At 37.8% G+C, this 19,579-nt stretch overlaps 1 protein-coding gene across 5 annotated transcripts in view; it reads right to left on the reverse strand.

The window, feature by feature from the left end:
* The window catches only part of PEX3 (peroxisomal biogenesis factor 3), a 34,393-nt gene that overhangs the window by 14,042 nt on the left and 772 nt on the right, over positions 1-19,579 (reverse strand). For 3 of the 5 annotated variants that reach the window (XM_047770048.1, XM_047770050.1, XM_047770046.1), the window contains exons 2-5: positions 15,906-15,973; positions 11,800-11,931; positions 6,140-6,221; positions 1,449-1,492 (exon numbers count right to left, since the gene is read on the reverse strand). In XM_047770048.1, coding sequence (XP_047626004.1) covers positions 1,449-1,492; positions 6,140-6,221; positions 11,800-11,931; positions 15,906-15,973 — 326 coding nt within the window. The remainder of the gene's footprint in view (positions 1-1,448; positions 1,493-6,139; positions 6,222-11,799; positions 11,932-15,905; positions 15,974-19,579) is intronic. The other 2 variants (XM_047770049.1, XM_047770047.1) reach the window with 1 other exon arrangement.

The raw sequence follows: 19,579 nt of genomic DNA on the forward strand, positions 1-19,579 counted from the left end.
ATCCGATTAGTATCCATGAGGATGTGGGTTCGATCTCTGGCCTCACTTAGTGGATTAAGGATCCGGCGTTGCTGTGAGCTGTGGTGTAGGTCGCGGATGTGGCTCAGGTTGCACATTGCTATGGCTGTGGTATAGGCTGGAAGCTGCAGCTCTGATTGGATGCTTAGCCTAGGAACTTCCATATGCTGTGGGTATGGCCCTAAAAAGACAAAAACAAAAACATAAGCAAACAACCAAAAAAATAGCATTTCTACAAAAAGACAAAAAAAAAGAAAAAAAAAGAAAAAATACATCTGTAACTGTTTCAAGTATAAAAATATATTAATCCAAAATGTTTCATAGTTTAATTACAAAATGTCTATTGTAAATTAGGTATGATCTCTTAATTAAACAATAACCAATAAAAACAATAACCAATATATTCAGTAAAGGGTTATATATTATTACCTTAGAAAAGAAAAAAAGAAAGGCCTGAGAAACACTAAGAGATGCAACCTCACAACTCTGAGCTGTCCAGGGAGTTGGTTCTGAGTAAGAGACGAGGGATGAGCATGGAAGAACTCTACCCATCAATGGTAGGTAAAAGAGAATAAGCCCATTAAAGGGCTGCTGGGAGGTATAGAAAGACAGGGAAACACCCAGAGACCAGGCTTCCCAGCAGCCTATGACAGAGTGTTCAAAACAGAGGAACGAGAAAGGTGTTGACTCTGGCCAAGAGGTCTACTAGGAGGAAAATGTCCAGTGCATTTAGCAACAGAAAAGGTAGTGCTGACACTTGTGACATCTGTTTGGATGGAGATACAGGAGTGGAAACCAGGCTCTAGTGTGTCAAAGAATAAGTAGGAGTGAAGAAGGAAAGAAAGGGACAGCAGAACTCTTTTGTATTATAAAGGGATGTGAGAAAGTACAATAGCTGAGATGAAATACAGTGTACTACAAAAAAAGGTCTACCTCCTTTTCAAATAGGCAAAGCTTAAGCATGATTCAGTTTATAAGGATAAGTTGAATAGGAAAACACAGGAACAACTGAGTATGAAGTTCTGAGGCATGGAGATATAGATGTATCTATCTAGTCTAAGGGCAGCTTTTTGTTTCAAAATTTTTATCACTAATCTAAGTATGCATACAATATCAAAGTATAGTTACTATCTGGGTTAGAGTAAAAATTTCCTTAAAAGTATAATGTTATAGATATCAGTACCTAAGAGACACATATGTAGTCTAGGACAAGTTTAATCTTATCATAACAATAATAACATCACCACCACCACTAACATTTACTGAGTGGTTTCTATGCCCAGATATCAATCTACCTGCTTTATGGGAATTATTTAATCCTGACAACCCCATGAGGTAGGTAAGAAAGAGTTACCCTCATAACAGAGCACAAAAATTTCCCATAAAATATATTTTAAGGCTGTGCTGTCACATAGAATATGCAGGCTTACTTATTATCTTCAGATCCTCCCATATTTCTAGCTTGTTTGAAGGCCTGAAGAAAAATATCAGAAAAAATGAAAATAATAATTTAGGTTATCTAATAGAAAACTCTGAACTTTACAAGTCTATACTTATTTTTTTTAATCATAGGAGAACTATAGAAAACAAAGCCCATAAACATATTAAAAATGACTATAATTTCAGTAAACATTTTCACTAGTATACTGGTGTATATCCTTCCAGTCTTTCTCCTCCTTCTAAGCATATGAATATGTGTTATGAAATCATACAGGAAAAGCAGGAATAGTATTTCTTTCTTTCTCTTATTTACTATTTTATAAATAATGAAGTAGGTCCTATAATCCTTCAAAGGTAAGTAATGAAATATTTTTTGCTTAAAAGCATCATGACAGACACATGCATTTAAATACATGTTTGAGGGGTTCCAGTCATGGCTCAGTGGTTAACAAACCTGGCTAGTAACTACGAGGCTGCGGGTTCAATCCCTGGCCTCACTCAGTGGGTTAAGGATCTGGCGTTGCCATGAGCTGTGGCGTAGGTCTCAGACGCGGCTCGGATGTGGCATTGCTGTGGCTGTGGCATCGTAGCCTGGCAGCTACAACTTTGATTCAACCCCTAGCCTGGGAACCTCCAAATGCCGTGGGTGTGGTCCTAAAAAGACCCCCCCCCCCAAAATGTATACATATATATATTTATATATGTTTGAAATGTTTCAACCCACTATAGTTATTATTGTTACTGATATTCAAACTGCCCATTTTTGACCACTGTGGGACTATTCAGGTTAGTTCCTAAATCCTTTTGACATGACCCATTTAATCTTTGACAGCCTCCTTGTTTTCTGACATAAAAAGTTGTTCTGGATTCATCTTGCTCAATTCTTGCTGCAAACCTAAAATCATCAATTTCTCCAAAAGTCCTGCTTCCTAGTAGCAAAAAATGGTAGTCCGAGACTGCAAACTTTGATTAAGGATATTCACTGCTACTGGTTAGGCATTATTTCTAAGCCTTTTCAGTAGGCTAAGCTAATAAGCTAGTGTGTATTTATATGAACACATATTCAAAGAGATAAAATACAACATGAATTCATATAGATACTTCTAATTCAAAATTAGAGTCCTAGGGTTTTTAACTTAATCACATTGACCTTACATCTGTATTTCTCTTTGCCCATATCAGAAATCAGTGAAACCGGAGTTCCCATTGAGACTCAGTGGTTAATGAACCCGACTAGTATCTATGAGGACTTGGGTTTGTTCCCTGGTCTTGCTCGGTGGGTTAAGGATCTGGCATTGTCGTGAGCTGTGCTGTAGGTTGCAAATGCGGCTTGGATTCTGCATTGATGTGGCTGTGGCATAGGCCAGCAGCTGCAGCTCCGATTTGACCCCTAGCCTGGGAACCTCCATGTGCCGAGGGTGCGGCCCTAAAATAGACAAAAGACAAAAAAAAAAAAAAAAAATCAGTGAAACCAATATAATTTGCTTCATCCCTCACTGTATGTACAACAGTCTCAGAACAGCAATACTGAAGAGTTTGCAGTTTTGTTTTTTTCAATTCTGTATGCTCTAAGAATATACATCCCAATAAGAAAACATAAATTTCTGTTTTAAAGTCAGTTGGCATAGCTTCTGTTTTTGTGATTATATCACCCACTAGATACATATTTAGGTTAATTTATTTTACTATCATTTTATAGACACTGCTCCCCCCCGCCCCCACTTTTACGGCCATACCTATGGTATATGGAAGTTCCCAGGGCAAGGGGTCATATTGGAGCTGAAGTCTCGGGCCTACACCACAGCCACAGCAACACCAGATACAGGCTGCATCTGTGACCTACGCGAGGCAACACCAAATCTTCAATGCACTAAGCAAGGCCAGGGGTCAAACCCGCATCCTCACAGAGACATCGGGTTCTTAAGCCTCTGAGCCACAATAAGAACTCTGAAAATTTTAATTTTGATTGTTACCTTTTTTTCTTAAATGATTTTTATTTTTTCCATCGTAGCTGGTTTACATCTGGAATCTAATATATGGTTGTTACCGTTTTGATTCTGTCTCTCTAGGACTAGATGTATAGAAGAGTCTCTCCTACATTGTCGGTCTGAGGCATAGTTCCCTCCATTGCTGTGGGGAACAGTCAGTTTGGACGGAGCACTGAAGACCTGAGGGCAGCACCTCCAGCACAGATACAGGACCTCTGTGGGGTCACGGCCATGGAGGCCATGACAGCAGTTAGCAGTGGTGGTGAGGCGTTGAGGACGTGTGATGAGGGGATCCGGCTTCCTGAGTCGCACATCCTCTGGTTCCTTAGACATGGCTTCAAATATTAAGATGCTCCAGTTTGAAAAGCGGAATCCAATGGACTGATACCCATGAAGTGTGTCAAGGACACCAGCTGAGAGGATCGTTTTGTGTATGAGTGAATGTTGCCAGTTGTGGGATGCACAAGGTTTTTAGAACCACAGCTTTGTTTAGAGAAATTAGTGGGAAATGACTGCATCTAAGTTGTTAGAGCAGCCAGTGTTTACTGGTCTGTGCCCCAGACTCTGCTGGGAATGGGTGGTGTGTAATGCTTTGGCAGGCTTTTTTTTTTTTTTAACGTTTTTACCACAGACTGACCATAATTCTTAAATTATGGCAATTTATTTCACCTACTTCCTCCTCTGGATGAGGAGGTCTTAAAGAGAGATCTTATCTTAGTTATCTTCAATCTCCCAAAACAAAGGGCCTTAGAGGAAACAGAGTCATCAGGAAGAAAATTGTCTCATGTTTATTGTCTGTTACTATGTTGCTTTTATAAATGTTTATTCACTTATTTCATTTGTCTTGCCTTTACAATAAGACCAAAACTTAACGCAATTAAAAGTCTATTTTTCTATCTTCTCCTTGTGTGCATAGGGATGGCAGTTAAGTATTTATCTGACTGAGAGCAATCTGCTTATATGTTTCTTCTTTACATAATTATATGAACTAATTCATAAACCAAACCTCTTATCTGTTAGTAGTAGCCAAAGTGTGTCAACTTCAAAGAATCATGAAATTAGGAAAGAAATCCTATCATTAGCATTATATTTTTAATCAAAAAGTCTGATCAGTTGGTCAAATGAGGAAACATCTAGGTTATGCCTTTTATAAGCAGTTTTTTTTTTTTTTTTAGGAAGCCTCATGTTGTTTAAGTGTAGAGTTGTAACTCTGTGTGGACTGTACAGTCAATAAAATGTTCTTAAAAGTTGCATTATTGCAAAATGGATGATTATCCAGGTATTCGTACACTTTTTTTTTTGGTACATCTTCTATTATTGTTACTTGATTTTTAAACTCTGTTTTAGCCACTTAAAGAAAATCTGCTTAGATAGAACTTGCTTTAAATCCATTCCAAGTTGTGTATTTGTTTTCCAATTAACAGATCACAATTTACATTTCCCCCCACAAACAGTACACAAATCCACTGCACACAAATCCGTTTGTGTACCCAAGTACACAAATCCACTGTTACTTTGGGAGGTATTATCTGACTACAGAAAACGTTTTCAAGGAAATTTTTCAGCTTGCTGTGTAAGCTGCCTGAGCACTAAATTCCTATTTGCAAAACAGAGGTGATAATATCTGCCTCACAAGGATACTGTGGAAATTAATCAGGGGTACATATGCAAGGTTATCTAGCATTGGGCCTGGCACAAAGCAGCACTCCAGAAAGAGCCCATTCTTTCCCCTGACTACTGAAAGATGATTACAAGAAAAGTGATTATTTTTCGACAAGGCCACAATAATTAAAATATACTTAGTGAAGCCATGCCCTCCCAACCATTCTTGTTCATTAAAAGAAGCCATTTCCTTTTGGAAGTCTTCTCAAACTAAAACAGCATAACGCTAAATTATAATACTCCAATACATACTACACTCCACATAAAAGGTCTTACATGTGAAAGTGCTTGGACACAGTACACTGTCATGGTAAGATAAATTATCATCATATGCTCATGCTATATTGTACCTCTTTTTTTTTTGTCTTTTTGTTGCTATTTCTTTGGGCCGCTCCCGCGGCATATGGAGGTTCCCAGGCTAGGGGTCGAATTGGAGCTGTAGCCACCAGCCTACGCCAGAGCCACAGCAATGCCAGATCGTTAACCCACTGAGCAAGGGCAGGGACCCAACCCGCAACCCCATGGTTCTTAGTCGGATTCGTTAACCACTGCGCCACGACGGGAACTCCTATACTTCGTTTTGTTAATGACATAAAGTGTAAGTTCATATATATTATTTATTTAAAAATGTATACTAACATGCTTTATCTATTACATTGTAAACTCGTTAAGAAGCACAATATTTAACATAACAGTCAGCTTCACAACATCTGGTTCAGAAACTCATTCTGTAAGTGCTAAATAATTAAATTTCTGATTAAATGTCAAAGTAACAGAAGATCTCTTCATATAAAAACAAGAATATATACAAATACGGTTGCCCCAAATACTTTGCACATCAATGTATAAGTAAATGGATAAAATAATGAATTCAATGACATTGTTAGTATTTTTTTTCTAAATGAGCCTATTTATTATAAGCTTTAATTGGAAAGAAATAAGGAAATGAGGATTTTTGAAAAGCATTCTAGTTACAATCTATAAACATTCTGTGTAGTGCACAGATGAGAAATGTTGTAACTTGCATTTACCTGTTTTTTAGCAGAGCTGTAAGGCTCTCAGAATTGAGTTGCTGCATTAAGGCCTCTCTCAGTGTTGGAAGCATGGACAGCACTGTAATACCAAAAGGAAATTTTAAAGGTCACAAGGGATAGGACTGCCCTCACTGAGAAATGCTTACTGTTTTAGGCTATATGACAGGACAAGCAACTAGCAAGGGTTGGGAGGGAAGGTCAAAGTTAGAGTTGTCAAGTTATTATTAATAATAAAAACCAATTATATACTAATAAACCATTTATCTGCTCATGTGAAGCAAAAATGTACATTTATGCATTATGATCACAGTAATGTAAATAAGTACATAAAGAAGAAAGAATGGGAAGAATTTTACTCCCAAATGTTACCACTGTTGGTCTTTGGACTACAGACTGTGGATAATTCTTTTTTTTTCTTGTACTCTCTGGATCTTTTACAATAAATGTTTACTTCTGATTTAATAAAATTATCTTTCATCTTTAGCTATACTTTTTGCTTCATATTTTATTTATAATTTTAGAAAAAAATTATCAAATGTTACAAAGCAATAGGCATTTGTTATAACCTAGGCAAAAGTGCATCAAGCTAAGAATTAAGAGCTGCTGAGTTGAAGTTTTTGTTTTGACAATGATTATTGCCTGTAACTCCAAATAACAGTATGAAGATAAAATAAGATGTAATACTCTATGTTAAAAGATTGCGTGTAATTTATGGAAGTTAATTTTTTTGTTGTTGTTGTTGCTTTTTAGGGCTGCACCTGCAGCATATGGAGATTCCCAGGCTAGGGGTCAAATCAGAGCTGCAGTGCCGGCCTACCTCACAGCCACAGCAATGTTGGATCCAAGCCTCATCTGCGACCTACACCACAGCTCACAGCAACGCCGGGATCCTTAACCCACTGAGCGAGGCCAGGGATCAAAACTGCAACTTCATGGTTCCTAGTCGGATTTGTTTCCACTGTGCCACAATGGGAACTCCCATGGAAGTTTATTTATGGCTCTATGCATGGTATAAAAATGTTGGCGAAATGTACACATATAAATTACAAATAAGTTTCTAACACTAAATAAATAATGATAATAAAATGAAAAATATCAAGAGATTATATAAACTCCATATTCAAAAGGGAAAAACCTCAGTGTATGATTTTTATTTCTTGACTAGGCAAGACATTAATTACAGAATCCATGTTATTTTTTTTCTACAGAAAATTCAGCTTTTAGCCTACTCTAGAGATTTATTTTAATGCTGCACTGTGTAGCTTCAGCATATTTCCTCAAGGTGTATGATTAAATCACCTAAGTTATTTCGACTGCTAAATAAAGTATCAGCTTAGAGTCAAAATAAAATGTGGTTTCTCTCCTAGTGACCCTAGTTTATATATCTAGTCCAAACACAATATTTTACCTTACCAAGAAAAAGCAACACTAGCATCCTACATTCAGAAGATGGGGTTAGTAGGGAACCTTAAAGATTATAGTGTAACAACATGATTTAAGAGGAGTCTCTTCAATAATTCTCCTGAGAGATAAGAGCTTCTTAGTTTCCACTTCAGCATTTTCAGCCAAAGACAAGTAAGTCTATTCTTCTCTTCTAGACATCTGCACTAACACTGAACAAATATGTTTCTGTATGGAGGTGAATATAGCTTTCATCTTGCTTTAGCCATCTGTTCTCCTCCCCCAGTCCAACCACAAATCACAGGACAACTCTTTACCAGCCTTGAATCTGTGTAGCCCTGAGCAAATTATTTAACCTCCCTGTGTCTCACTGTCCTCATCTGTAAATTGAGGATAACAGTGGATCTACCTTATAGGACTATAGGAAGGATAAAGGATGAAAGGCATTTAGAATAGTGCTTCTTTACACATGGAAATGCTCAATGCTAGCTCTTATTATTATTATTGCACCTATCTGGCTTCTTTTGACACATCCCAGTATGTATCTTCTTAACATGTGAGAGGCAGAAATGGACCTGTGCTCCGACTACCACAAAGCATGTTGAACTACCTTTGATTTGAGCCATAGACTTTTTTAGAGCTGCCTAAGATTAAATGAGTATTTATAGAAGTCACATCATACTCTGTTCATAACAAGCTTACGCTCAACTACAATTTCCAATCCTTACTCATACATCCTTCTTCTAAGCAAGCTGGGATAATTCAGTATCAGTACAACTGAATTTTAATTTTAAGCACCGTGCACCCCAGCACTGTGTCATGTGTAAACTGAATGAGCACTCCTCCCAAATCTTTACTGAAATCCTAAAGGTGATAAAGTCAATGGGCAGGGCACAGATGCATTCCATCAGATGCCATCTTTCAAGTTAGGGCCAACTTCTTGGGTTAACAAACTAATAACATTTACCTGAAAGTGCTAAATTTTTCTAGTTTATCCATTATGTCTTATCCAAAAGAACAGAAATTTAATTATGTGATTGGTAAACCCATTATCAATACATATCAGAAAGAAAATCTGTATTTTTTTTTCAGTGAACCTATATTTTGGCTCTTCGGGAGTACCATATTATAATTTTTATTGCCTGTATCAGCTATTGGTTCATCTGACAGGTGTGATGGTCATGGAAATGTGCCACCCACATCTGCTAGGAGGAGTATAATTACCTGAAAGGCCTGGCCACCACCACCCCTCTGGGTCTGCACTGCCTCCAGCCAATGACAGTGCTTGGTGGGGATACTAGAGCAGGCTCATGCCTGAGGGACCCCTCTATCCAGGAACTTAGGCTTGAGGACTCCTCGTTGGCCTGTCAAAAGTTTCTTAGACCTGTGCTGTAGTCGGAGATCTTCTTATCCAACCTTTCTTCCTTTGTCCATTCTATTCACAAGTGTCAGATCCATACTGTGGTCAAAAGGCTTTCCTTACTTGCCTCCGCTCCCTCCCCTTTACTCTGCATGGGAGCGTATCTAATCCCTTCTCAGCTATGCTTCCCAGAGCACCTAAACTGACACAAGAGTCCATGTTAAGCTGAGATGTATTTTGAGAGCCCAGAAGTTAGCTTTTTCCATTTTCTGAAAATGTGAGTAATAACCAGAAATGAACTGTCCATAAACTAGTGGTTACTAGTGAGGAGAGGGAAGGGGCAACATAGCGTAGGGGAAAAGAAGGGTTATTATGGGATTATATGAAATCATGTGTGTGAAACTTTTGAAATTGTATTATAGAATTTAAAGAATTTTTCATTTCAATTAAAAAAAGAAAAAAGAAATGGACTAAGATTTTTTAAATAATAATTTCTTTAAAAAGTTTTTTATTAAAATTTTTTTTTTCTTTTTTGGGCCACACCTGCAGCATATGGAGGTTCCTGGGCTAGGAGTCAAAAGGCAGCTGCAGCTACTGGCCTATGTCCAGCAATGCTGGATCCAAGCCCTGTCTGTGACCTACACCACAGCTCACGGCAACGCCAGATCCTTAACCCACTGAGGCAGGCCAGGGATCGAACATGGATATTAGTTGGGTTTGTTATCGCTGAGCCACAATGGGAACTCCAAAACAGACTGTTCTTATTCTCCAAAAATTCATTAAAATGTCCTCGGTTGCACCATTACATTGAATGCTAAATGCTGATGTAAAGAATTGTGTAATTTTAAAAAACTTATCAGTTACTAAGTATTTATGTACCAAGCACTTTATATGAATTATCTCATCACATTCTCACATTTTTTTTTAATTTTTAAATTTTTTTGTCTTTTTAGGGCTACACCCACAGCATCTGGAGGTTCCCAGGCTAGGAGTCAAATCAAAGCTGTAGAGGATGGCCTACACCACAACCACAGCAATGTGGGATTCAAGCCAAGTCTGCAGTCTACACCACAGCTTACAGCAATGCCAGATCCTTAACCAACAGAGCAAGGCCAGGGATCAAACCCGCAACCTCATGGTTCCTAGCTGGATTCGAATCTGGTCCTCATGGTTACTAGTCAGATTCACAAAACATTTATGAAGCAGGTTTTATGATGATCATTTTATAGAGGAAAGAACTAGATTTATATTTGCCCCAAAACACAAAGATATTATAAGGCAAAACTGGAAAATGAATCAGATCTGCCTCACTCTTGGGCCTGTGTTTTTACTGTACCTTATCCAAGTTGCTATTATACATAACATTTATGATTACTTTTTGCCTTACCGATTGAAGTATTATTATTTCAAACATTAAAAATCATACTCCAGGAGTTCCCTGGTGCCCAGTGGTTAAAGAATCCACTGTTGCCTCTGCTGTGGCATGGGTTGGATCCCTGGCCCAGAACTTCTACATGTCGCAAGCAAGCCAAAAAAAAAAAAAAATTTCCAGCTGTAAGTGGATGTGTTCCTAAGCTTCTTAATCCCAAACTCTTTATCTGTCAAATGAGAATGAACTAAAAACAAAGTTCTTCCAACTCTGAAAAAATACTCTACTTTTATTTATTTATTTATTTTGTCTTTATGCCATTTCTTGGGCCACTCCCGTGGCATATGGAGGTTCCCAGGCTAGGGGTCTAATTGGAGCTGTAGCTGCCAGCCTACGCCAGAGCCACAGCAATGCTGGATCCAAGCCTCGTCTGCAACCTACACCACAGCTCACAGCAACGCTGGATTCTTAACTCACTGAGCAAGGCCAGGGATCGAACCCACAACCTCGTGGTTCCTAGTCGGATTCGTTGACTACTGCACCATCACAGGAACTCCATACTCTACTTTTAAAACTAAACAAAGAGAACTTCCCTTTATAAATTTTTTTCTAAGTTAAGTGTTTTTGAAAATGGCAGAAAAGGATTAAGCTTCAAACAATGAAAAAAAATTTTTTTGACATGGATCTGAGAACTAATTCTTTAAGGAGTTATGCCAATTATAACATAAGACCTTGTTTTCTTCAAATATGGGCAGGTGATTTTGTTGTGGCCTCCTCCTAGTAAGTTTGTAGCTCTCAAGATAAAATTATTACTACTGATTAACACTGATTGAGTGTATGCTATTGTGCTAGACTTACAAGTCTGTAGGTGCCTACTGTAAATGTAAGAAACAGAAATGTATCACTCTTTACTATGACATACAAGGCCCAATGACATCAGGTCCACTCTAGCAGTTATCTCCTATCACTCTTCCATTGCTCCTGCTGTTCTAGCTCCTGGCTGCTTTTGCTATTTCTTAAACATGCCAAGCCTGTTCTCACATCAGGCATTTTGCATGGCTCCCTCCATTGCACCATTTGATTTTTCTTCAAACATCACCTCTCTCTTGGTTGCTTTACCATAAAGAGCATCCCCCACCCTTCAAACAGCTCATTCTCCTTATAAGCAGCCACCATTGCCTAAAGTTATTGGTGGTTTATCATCTTCTCTCATTAGCATGTAAACTCTCAAGATCAGGATTCTTTTTTTTTTTTCTTTCAATTGTTCATCTTCTGTTTCCCCAGTGCTGAGTACTCCAAGTATTTGCTGAATGAATAAATAAAATGAATGAATAAGCATTTATACTGCATATTAATTTTATTAATTTTAAAAGTCCACATTTAATGATGTATTTCATTTAGATCATGTAAATACTTGCTAGATTTATCATTTTTGCCTTTTCCTCTAACTTTGGTCCTGAAGGTATGCAAATTAATATAAATCATCAAGCAACTTTACACATGTATAAATATTTCTCTCTGTCTTACCTGTCATATTGCAAGTCCTCTGGTTACTTTCAAAATGATACTGTCGTCGTGCTTGGGCAATGTATTCTGCAGCCTCCCTTTCTTGTATTTCTCTGATTTTCTTCTGTCCGTATTTCCCCAGGATATATATTCCTAAAATTATTTTTTAAAACAAACTAGTATATTAATCCAGTTAATTAGAATATTAAAAATCTCAAACAGTATTCTAATGTACTTTATCCAAATATAAGGCTTATATTAGTGAAAAGCTAAAAATTATTTTTTAACTTTTGAAAACCTAAATTAAAGAATTGTATAAAAACTGCAACCTAATGAGAAGTAAAAGGAGACTGGCATTTTAAAAGCCAATGATAGATGGGTACATAAAGACTAGGTCTGAAGAAACAGAAATTAAATCTACAAAGTTGGGCAATGCCTTTAATAGTGAACTAGAGATAATTCTAAATGTCCAGCAATAGCAAACTGGACAGGTAGACCATAAATACATTATGGTCTACCTGTACAATGGAATCTTACACAGCTATTAAAAACCACACTGCTAAATAGTTAATGACTCAAAGAAATATCCATGTTATACTGTTAGATGATAAAATAAGATCCTGGTACTTTTAATGTAAACAGATGGATTTTAATTTCAAACATGTATTAAATAATGATCATTGCTGAACAGTGGGATAGCAAGTGATTTTTTCCTTCTGCTTGCTTCCTCACCATTTTCATATTTTCTTCAATCAAAATACAACATTTTTTAAAGTATAAGAAAAATTTTTATTTATTTATTTGTTTATTTATTTATTTACAGGGCCACACCTTAACCCACTGAGCAAGGCCAGGGATTGAACCCTCATCCTCATGGATACTAGTCAGGATCATAACCCACTGAGCCACAATGGGGACTTTAGAAGAATAAAAGAAAGACAGGTAGTCAGGCAGACATCTAAAACTAGAAACAAGTGAAAAAGGGAGGGAGAAGAGGGTACAAAACTCCCTAAATTATAATACTACCGTATAAAAATATAAATGGAATCATGTGGCCTGTAATTTAGTTTAACACATTTCAGTGTAGATAGTATAATATAGATGTGCACATTTTGGCATACCCTAAGGGCAGTCAGTTGTGCTAATTGGGAATGTGAACACTCCAATGTAGTTATTTAGCATTTGGTCAAAAGCTACATTCTGAGGTTTAAGCACTTTAACTTTTACTTAGCACAATTAATAAAAGCAATTGATTTTCAAAGATTAAAATAGGGGTGTTTAAGATACTGAGTTAGCTAAAACATTTTAGTAATATTAGTTTGAACAAGAATATATGAATCTAGCAAGTCCTTCACCCTTAGGAATGGCTTAGTCTCAGATCCTCAGCTATGACTTCCAAGAATTCTTAGTTAAGAGAGTTCACCAAACGACAGGCAGAATCCTACAGCTAGAATACTGTTGCAATTGCTTCAGATAAATCTTTTATCCATGGTTCTTTTGGAGCACCAAGAAAGAACACTGGGGTTTCAATGAATTTATAGAATAAGTTATGCTGATGTCTTATCTATGCTTGCTAACTGATGTTTTAGTGTGTAACAGAATTTGTTTCATGATAATTTGGCAACAAGGTTGTATAGGAGTACCTAATCCTCACCTATTTCCCATTGTCTGTAGCCTCCAATAGAGAACGTAAGAATTGTGCATGACCTAAATGGCTAGATTTGGTCTGTTTGTCACAAGTGGGGAGGAGGCAGCCCTCTAGGAACTGCAAAGTAAACATGTATCCTGAATTATTTTCACTAATGTAAGCAATATAGATGAACTGATAACGTTACATAGTCTTAAAAATTAGAGTTCAGTGAAAGTGTATGTGCTACAAATTATTAGAAATATTACTACTGTTATGTTTCTATGCAAATAAATGTATCATTATCATCTTTAAAGAACAAATAAAAATTCATCTAAGTGGCATCAGAGTTGCCCTTCTTGTCCATCCTCAATAAACTCATGACAGTGCCATAACACAGAATGATAAGATTGACTTAAGTTTCACTAAGTGTCCCTTTGACGAGCAACTCTTACATAACAACCACTTTTTTTTTTTGGTCTGTCTGTCTGTTTATTTATTTACTATTTACAGCAGCACCTGTGCGTCATATGGAAGTTTCCAGCCTGGGGGTCAAATCCGAGCTGTAACTGCAGCCTACAGCACAGCCACAGCAACGCTAGATCTGAGCCGCATCTGCAATCTACACCACAGCTCATGGCAATGCTAGATCCTTAATCCACTGAGCAGGGCCAGGGATCGAACACACATCCTCATGGGTATTAGTTGGGATCATTATCACTGAGCTACAACAGGAACTCCTCGTCTGTTTTATTCAAAATCTATTTATTTGTTGAAGCATAGTTGATCCACAACGTTGTGATAATTTCTGCTGTACAACAAAGTGATCTGGTTACACATATACACACATTCATTCTTTTTCAGATTCTCTCCCCACATAGACTATCGCAGATTAATGAGTAGAGTTCCCTATGCTATACAGCAGGTCCCCACTAGCCAGTCATCCCATATACCACACTGTGCACATGAAAATCCCAAAGCCCCAGTCCATTCCTCCCCATGCCTGTCCCCTTTGCTAACCATAAATTTGTTTCTGGGAGTTCCCACCATGGTGCAGCAGAAACAAATCTGACTAGGAACCATGAGGTTGCGGGTTCTATTCCTGGCTTTGCTCAGTGGGTTAAGGATCTGGCGTTGCCATAAGCTGTGGTGTAGGTGAAGGTGTGGCTCCGATCTGGTTTTGCCTAGCAAACACTGGCTGTGGCAGTGGCATAGGCTGGCAGTTACAGCTCCGATTCAGCCTCTAGCCTGGGAACCTCCATATGCCGTGAGTGCGGCCCTAAAAATAAATAAATAAAAATTGTTTCAGAGGTCTGTGAGTCTGTTTCTGTTCTGCAAATAAGTTCATTTGTATCCTTTTTTTCCTCCAATTCCACATGTAAGTGATACATGATGCTTGTCTTTCATTGATTTACTTCACTTAGTATGATAATCTCTAGGTCCATCCATGCTGCTGAAAATGGCATTATTTCATTCTTTTTTATGGCTAAGATTCCATCATAACAACTACTTCTTAACGAACTGTTTCTATTTTATTTGTACAACAGATGGCTAAAAGTCACATGTAAAATGATTATTATTTCTCAAATAACTGTAAAATGAAATGCTGCAATGACTCTCCTTATGTAGCTAAGAATTTTCTGGAATAATATGGAAAATCTGCATATAACTTTACATGCAGTTCTGCATCCTTGGATTCAACTAACTATGGATCTGTAGTGTTGCAGTATCTACTGAAAAAGTCTGTGTATAAGTGGCCCTGCACAGTTCAAACTTGTGTTGCTCAAGGGTCAAATGTACTGTGTAAGTGGCGCTGTGCAGTTCAAACCTATGCTGTTCAAGGGTCAATAAATGCACTGTATTCATTAGGTAAATGCAGCATATTTTAACTCAAGCTAAAAGAATATATAATATATAATATATATATATGGGTTGAAGTGCATCTTATCCCAAATTAACATGTTGAAGCTACAGTGCTTCAAACTGTAAGTACAAGTGACTTTATTTGGAGACAGTCTTTTTAAAGATAATCAAGTTAAAAGGAAGTCATTAAGGACCTGGCCCTAATCCAACATGATTGGTGCTCTTATAAGATGGGGAAATTTGGACACAAAGATGTAAATGACACAGCGAAGAGATAGCTATCTACAAGCCAAGGAGAGGCATCTGGAACAGATCTTTCTCTTATATCTTTTAGATGGAACAAATCCTGCCAATACATTTATCTTGGACTTCTGGGCCCCAGAACTGTGAGGCAGTACCTTTCTGTTGCTTAAGCCACTTAGTTTTGTGGTACTTTGTTATGGCAGCACTAGCAAACTAACACATGGCATTAAGTCAAAGTTCCACAATCCATTATTGTTCTTGAGTTAGTACTTGAGTTTCTATGCAAAGACTAATTTACCCAGACTCTCATTCCCAAAATTCACAACTCTGACTTGTAACAGATTCATGTTAGATTTCCTTAGGGAAATAAGAACGAAGGCAGAAAATGTATTACCTAAAGCATGGAGCTCAGGATCATCTATACACCTGACTTGACACCTGACTTGCTGCCTGAATTCTGGCCTGGAAGAGAGCAGATATTGATGGCTGTAGCACCAACTAGGTAGGTTACTTTAAGCAAGTCCCACCCTCTCTCTGGGTCTAAATTTCTTCATAAAATGAAGGGCTGGAATTACATGAACTTTACAGTTTCTTCTTTAGCTATGACTTTATTCATGAATAATGAAAACATCCACTAAATACTTCAAAAAATAAATGCAATATATTTTGAGTTTTTGTTTTAGAACATTGCTGGTAAAGCAAAATATCTTCCATATTATTTTCATATCATAAATCTGGCTTTCTAAAACCGTCTCTTTAGTGTCTTCATTGATGAAAATCTCTGCAATATAACTATTTTACTAAGTTAATCATTTCAATAAGAGTTTAAAAATAATTAACTTCACTTCCACCCAAAAGACCACCAAACCGTGCTATTCTATTTCAGAAATATTTTATAAACTTCGCCACTTTAGTTCACTCCCTTACTACTGCCATTTTATTCAGACCAAGATTATTAGTGCTATTGAACTGGTTTAACAGATTCCTAACTCTCCTCTTTTGTTTCTGGTCTCACACCTTTCCAATTCATCTTTCATATGGAAAGTAATTTTCTGAAACTTAAATCTGACTATATTATTCTCATGTTAACAACTCTTCTGCACTGTGCCATCATTTCTTAATGTGGACTTCCTGTTTCAGTTGTATCAGAAGGACTTGAGGTACCTGTTAAAAAATGTAGCCTTTAAGGAAGTTCCTTGAAAACATCCCCAAATGTTTTGTCTTTTATGATGCTGCGCCCCCAATATATAATACTGGTATACAAGTGGAGCTCAATAAATATTTACTGAATGAATTAAAGAATTAATGAACTGCACTCTGAGCCTAAAGAATCAGAATCTGGGAAGAAGAATTCTATATTTTAAGGCCCTTAAAGGACTTTTATCCACACTAAAGTCTGAGAAGCATTGGACATAGAATAAAGCCCACATTCAGTAGAACGGCATAATAAGCAAGGCCCTCACAATCTGTACTCTAGCTACGACTTCTCCAAATTCATCTCTTGCCACTCCACATTTGTCCCCTGCACTTAGCCAGAGCGAAACACACTCTGATTCACCAAAAGCAATGTCTCTGAATCTGCTGAACTTTCCTGTTACCTACCGTGCCCCTTCTCCTCTGCCAGCTGTATGTAACTCAAGTGGATTTCTGAGTGAAGGTTGCCAGGACACCTCCATGATTCTCTCTCTAGGCTCCTGCAGAACCCTGCACTGTGATGGTACTCTAATACTCTCATTATACCACTTTAGTTTATTCCCATTTCTGCTTTGTGAATTGCATTATGAGAGCCTCAAAATCAAGATTTTTTTGTCTTATTCCTTCGAATCACCAGAGCCCAATATAATGAGAGTACGCACTCTCATTCAGATGTTTGTTGAATGAATCAATAAAAATGAAGGGACTAGACACTACAGGGAGTAAGATACAAATTACAAATCATCACTCTGAGATTTTTAGAAATCACAAGTGAATACATATGAACCTTGCTCTCTGCTCTGCAATACTTTTGCTAGTATAGTGGTCCTCAGTGGCTGGGGCACTCCTGGAGGTGTTCAATATCCTTTTAGGGGAAGTATGAGTCAAATCTACTTTTGTAGTAATACTAAAACACTATTTGCGTTTTTCATTCTCATTCTCTCATGAGTGTTTAGTGGAGTACAGTGTTCAGTGTTCTAGAGGCTACATGACAAGTGGGTATAGCAACTTACCAAATGTGGAAAGGGATATGAGAATCCAGCTTTCTTCCATTAAGCCACACAGTAAAAAGATTTGCAAAAAATGTAAAACAATGCTACTCTTCTCACTCCTTTTTTTGCAAATAATATTTATATTAATGTGTAATTGGTTTACTATTGTTTTTAAACTAGTATTTCAAAAATATTTTGGTTTTAATTTTTAATATGTAAACTATTATTAGATACATATCTTATAAAGTTCTTTAGAGTCCTTAATTTTTAAAAGTGTAGAGGAGACCTCAGGCCAAAATGTCTGAGAAACAATGCTCTAGTCTTTTCATAACTGATCAAATTGCACAAGTTGGTCTAAAGCAGGGTACTCATCCAAAATGCAGGAAATTCTTACTTAAGAAAGCCTGTAATTCAAAGTTTTTACTTAGGTTTCCCCCTCCTCCACCAGTGAATGGCCAAACTTTCAGCACACACGGTGATATCTTACCTAGTTTGCAAGTCTGCCAAAATGTGCCACTTCCTCCATTAAGTTTTCCTGATTTTTTCCAACTATACATGTTATCTGCCAGTTTGATATATACAGCATTTTCTAGCTCATGTTGTTTTGTATTTTAATTTATATACTTGTTGCTATGGTTTGAATATTCGTATCTCCCCTAAATTCATATGTTGAAATCCTAACACCCCATACAATGGTATTTGGAGGTGGGCGTTTTGGGAAAGTGCTTAGGGCACGAGGGTGGAGCCCTCATGAATGGGATTAGCATTTCTTATTAAAGAGACTTCGCAGAGATCCCTAGCCTCTTCTGTCCATGTGGGGATGCAACATGAAGTCTGCAATCTAGAAGCAAACCCTCACCTTACTGTGATAGCTCCCTCCCTGATCTTAAACTCTCAGCGTCCAGAACTGTGAGAAATAAATGTCTGTTGTTTATAAGCCAGATCATAAGGCTGTTTTGTTACAGCCGCCTGAATGAACTAAATCGCTTGTTTTCATTGCTATTAGACCATAAAGATCATTAAGACAGAGTGGTATAGTGCAGAAAAAGAAGGTGCTTCAGGATCTAAATCACCTGGGTTTGAGTTCTAGCTTCTATGCTGCTAACTCTGCGACCCCAAGAAAGTTTTTAAAATTCCTAGGACTCTGGCTCCCTCTTTTTTTTTTTTTTTTTTGGTCTTTTTGCTATTTCTTGGGGCCACTCCCGCGGCATATGGAGGTTCCCAGGCTAGGGGTCGAATCGGAGCTGTAGCCACCGGCCTACGCCAGAGCCACAGCAACGCGGGATCCGAGCCGCGTCTGCAACCTACACCACAGCCCACGGCAACGCCGGATCCTTAACCCACTGAGCAAGGGCAGGGACCGAACCCGCAACCCCATGGTTCCCAGTCGGATTCGTTAACCACTGCGCCACGACAGGAACTCCATCCCTCATTTTTGAATGGGGGTAACAATAACTATCCTGTCATCATCCCACTGAATAGAAGGGCTTTGTATAGGGCCCATTGGACATCCCCAAACTTTTATTCTTCCTTCAAATCCTTACATATTATGACTGTCTTATGAGGAAAAGGGCTGCCAAGATTGTCTGTTTCTACATCTCCTCTCAGCTTGTACAACTCAGTTATATCAGCTAGGTGGGAGCTAATCCCAATCTGGAAGATCCTGAGGAACACTGCGCAATATCCTGCAAGCACTTTCTTATTGCATAATTTACTGCACACTTTGTATTCTAAAATAGCAGAAACGGCCAAGATATCGATTTGTGTTTCTTTGTTTAGTATATACTTTCCAGTCCTTCAGGACAATTGTGCTGTTTTTGAAAGTTCTAATTAACTTTAAACAACACTCGGACTGCAGGCTTTAGTTAACTCCCCTGTAATA

This window comes from Phacochoerus africanus, chromosome 2 (assembly GCF_016906955.1).
Source record: "Phacochoerus africanus isolate WHEZ1 chromosome 2, ROS_Pafr_v1, whole genome shotgun sequence".
In the NCBI taxonomy this organism is placed as follows: Eukaryota; Metazoa; Chordata; class Mammalia; order Artiodactyla; family Suidae; genus Phacochoerus; species Phacochoerus africanus.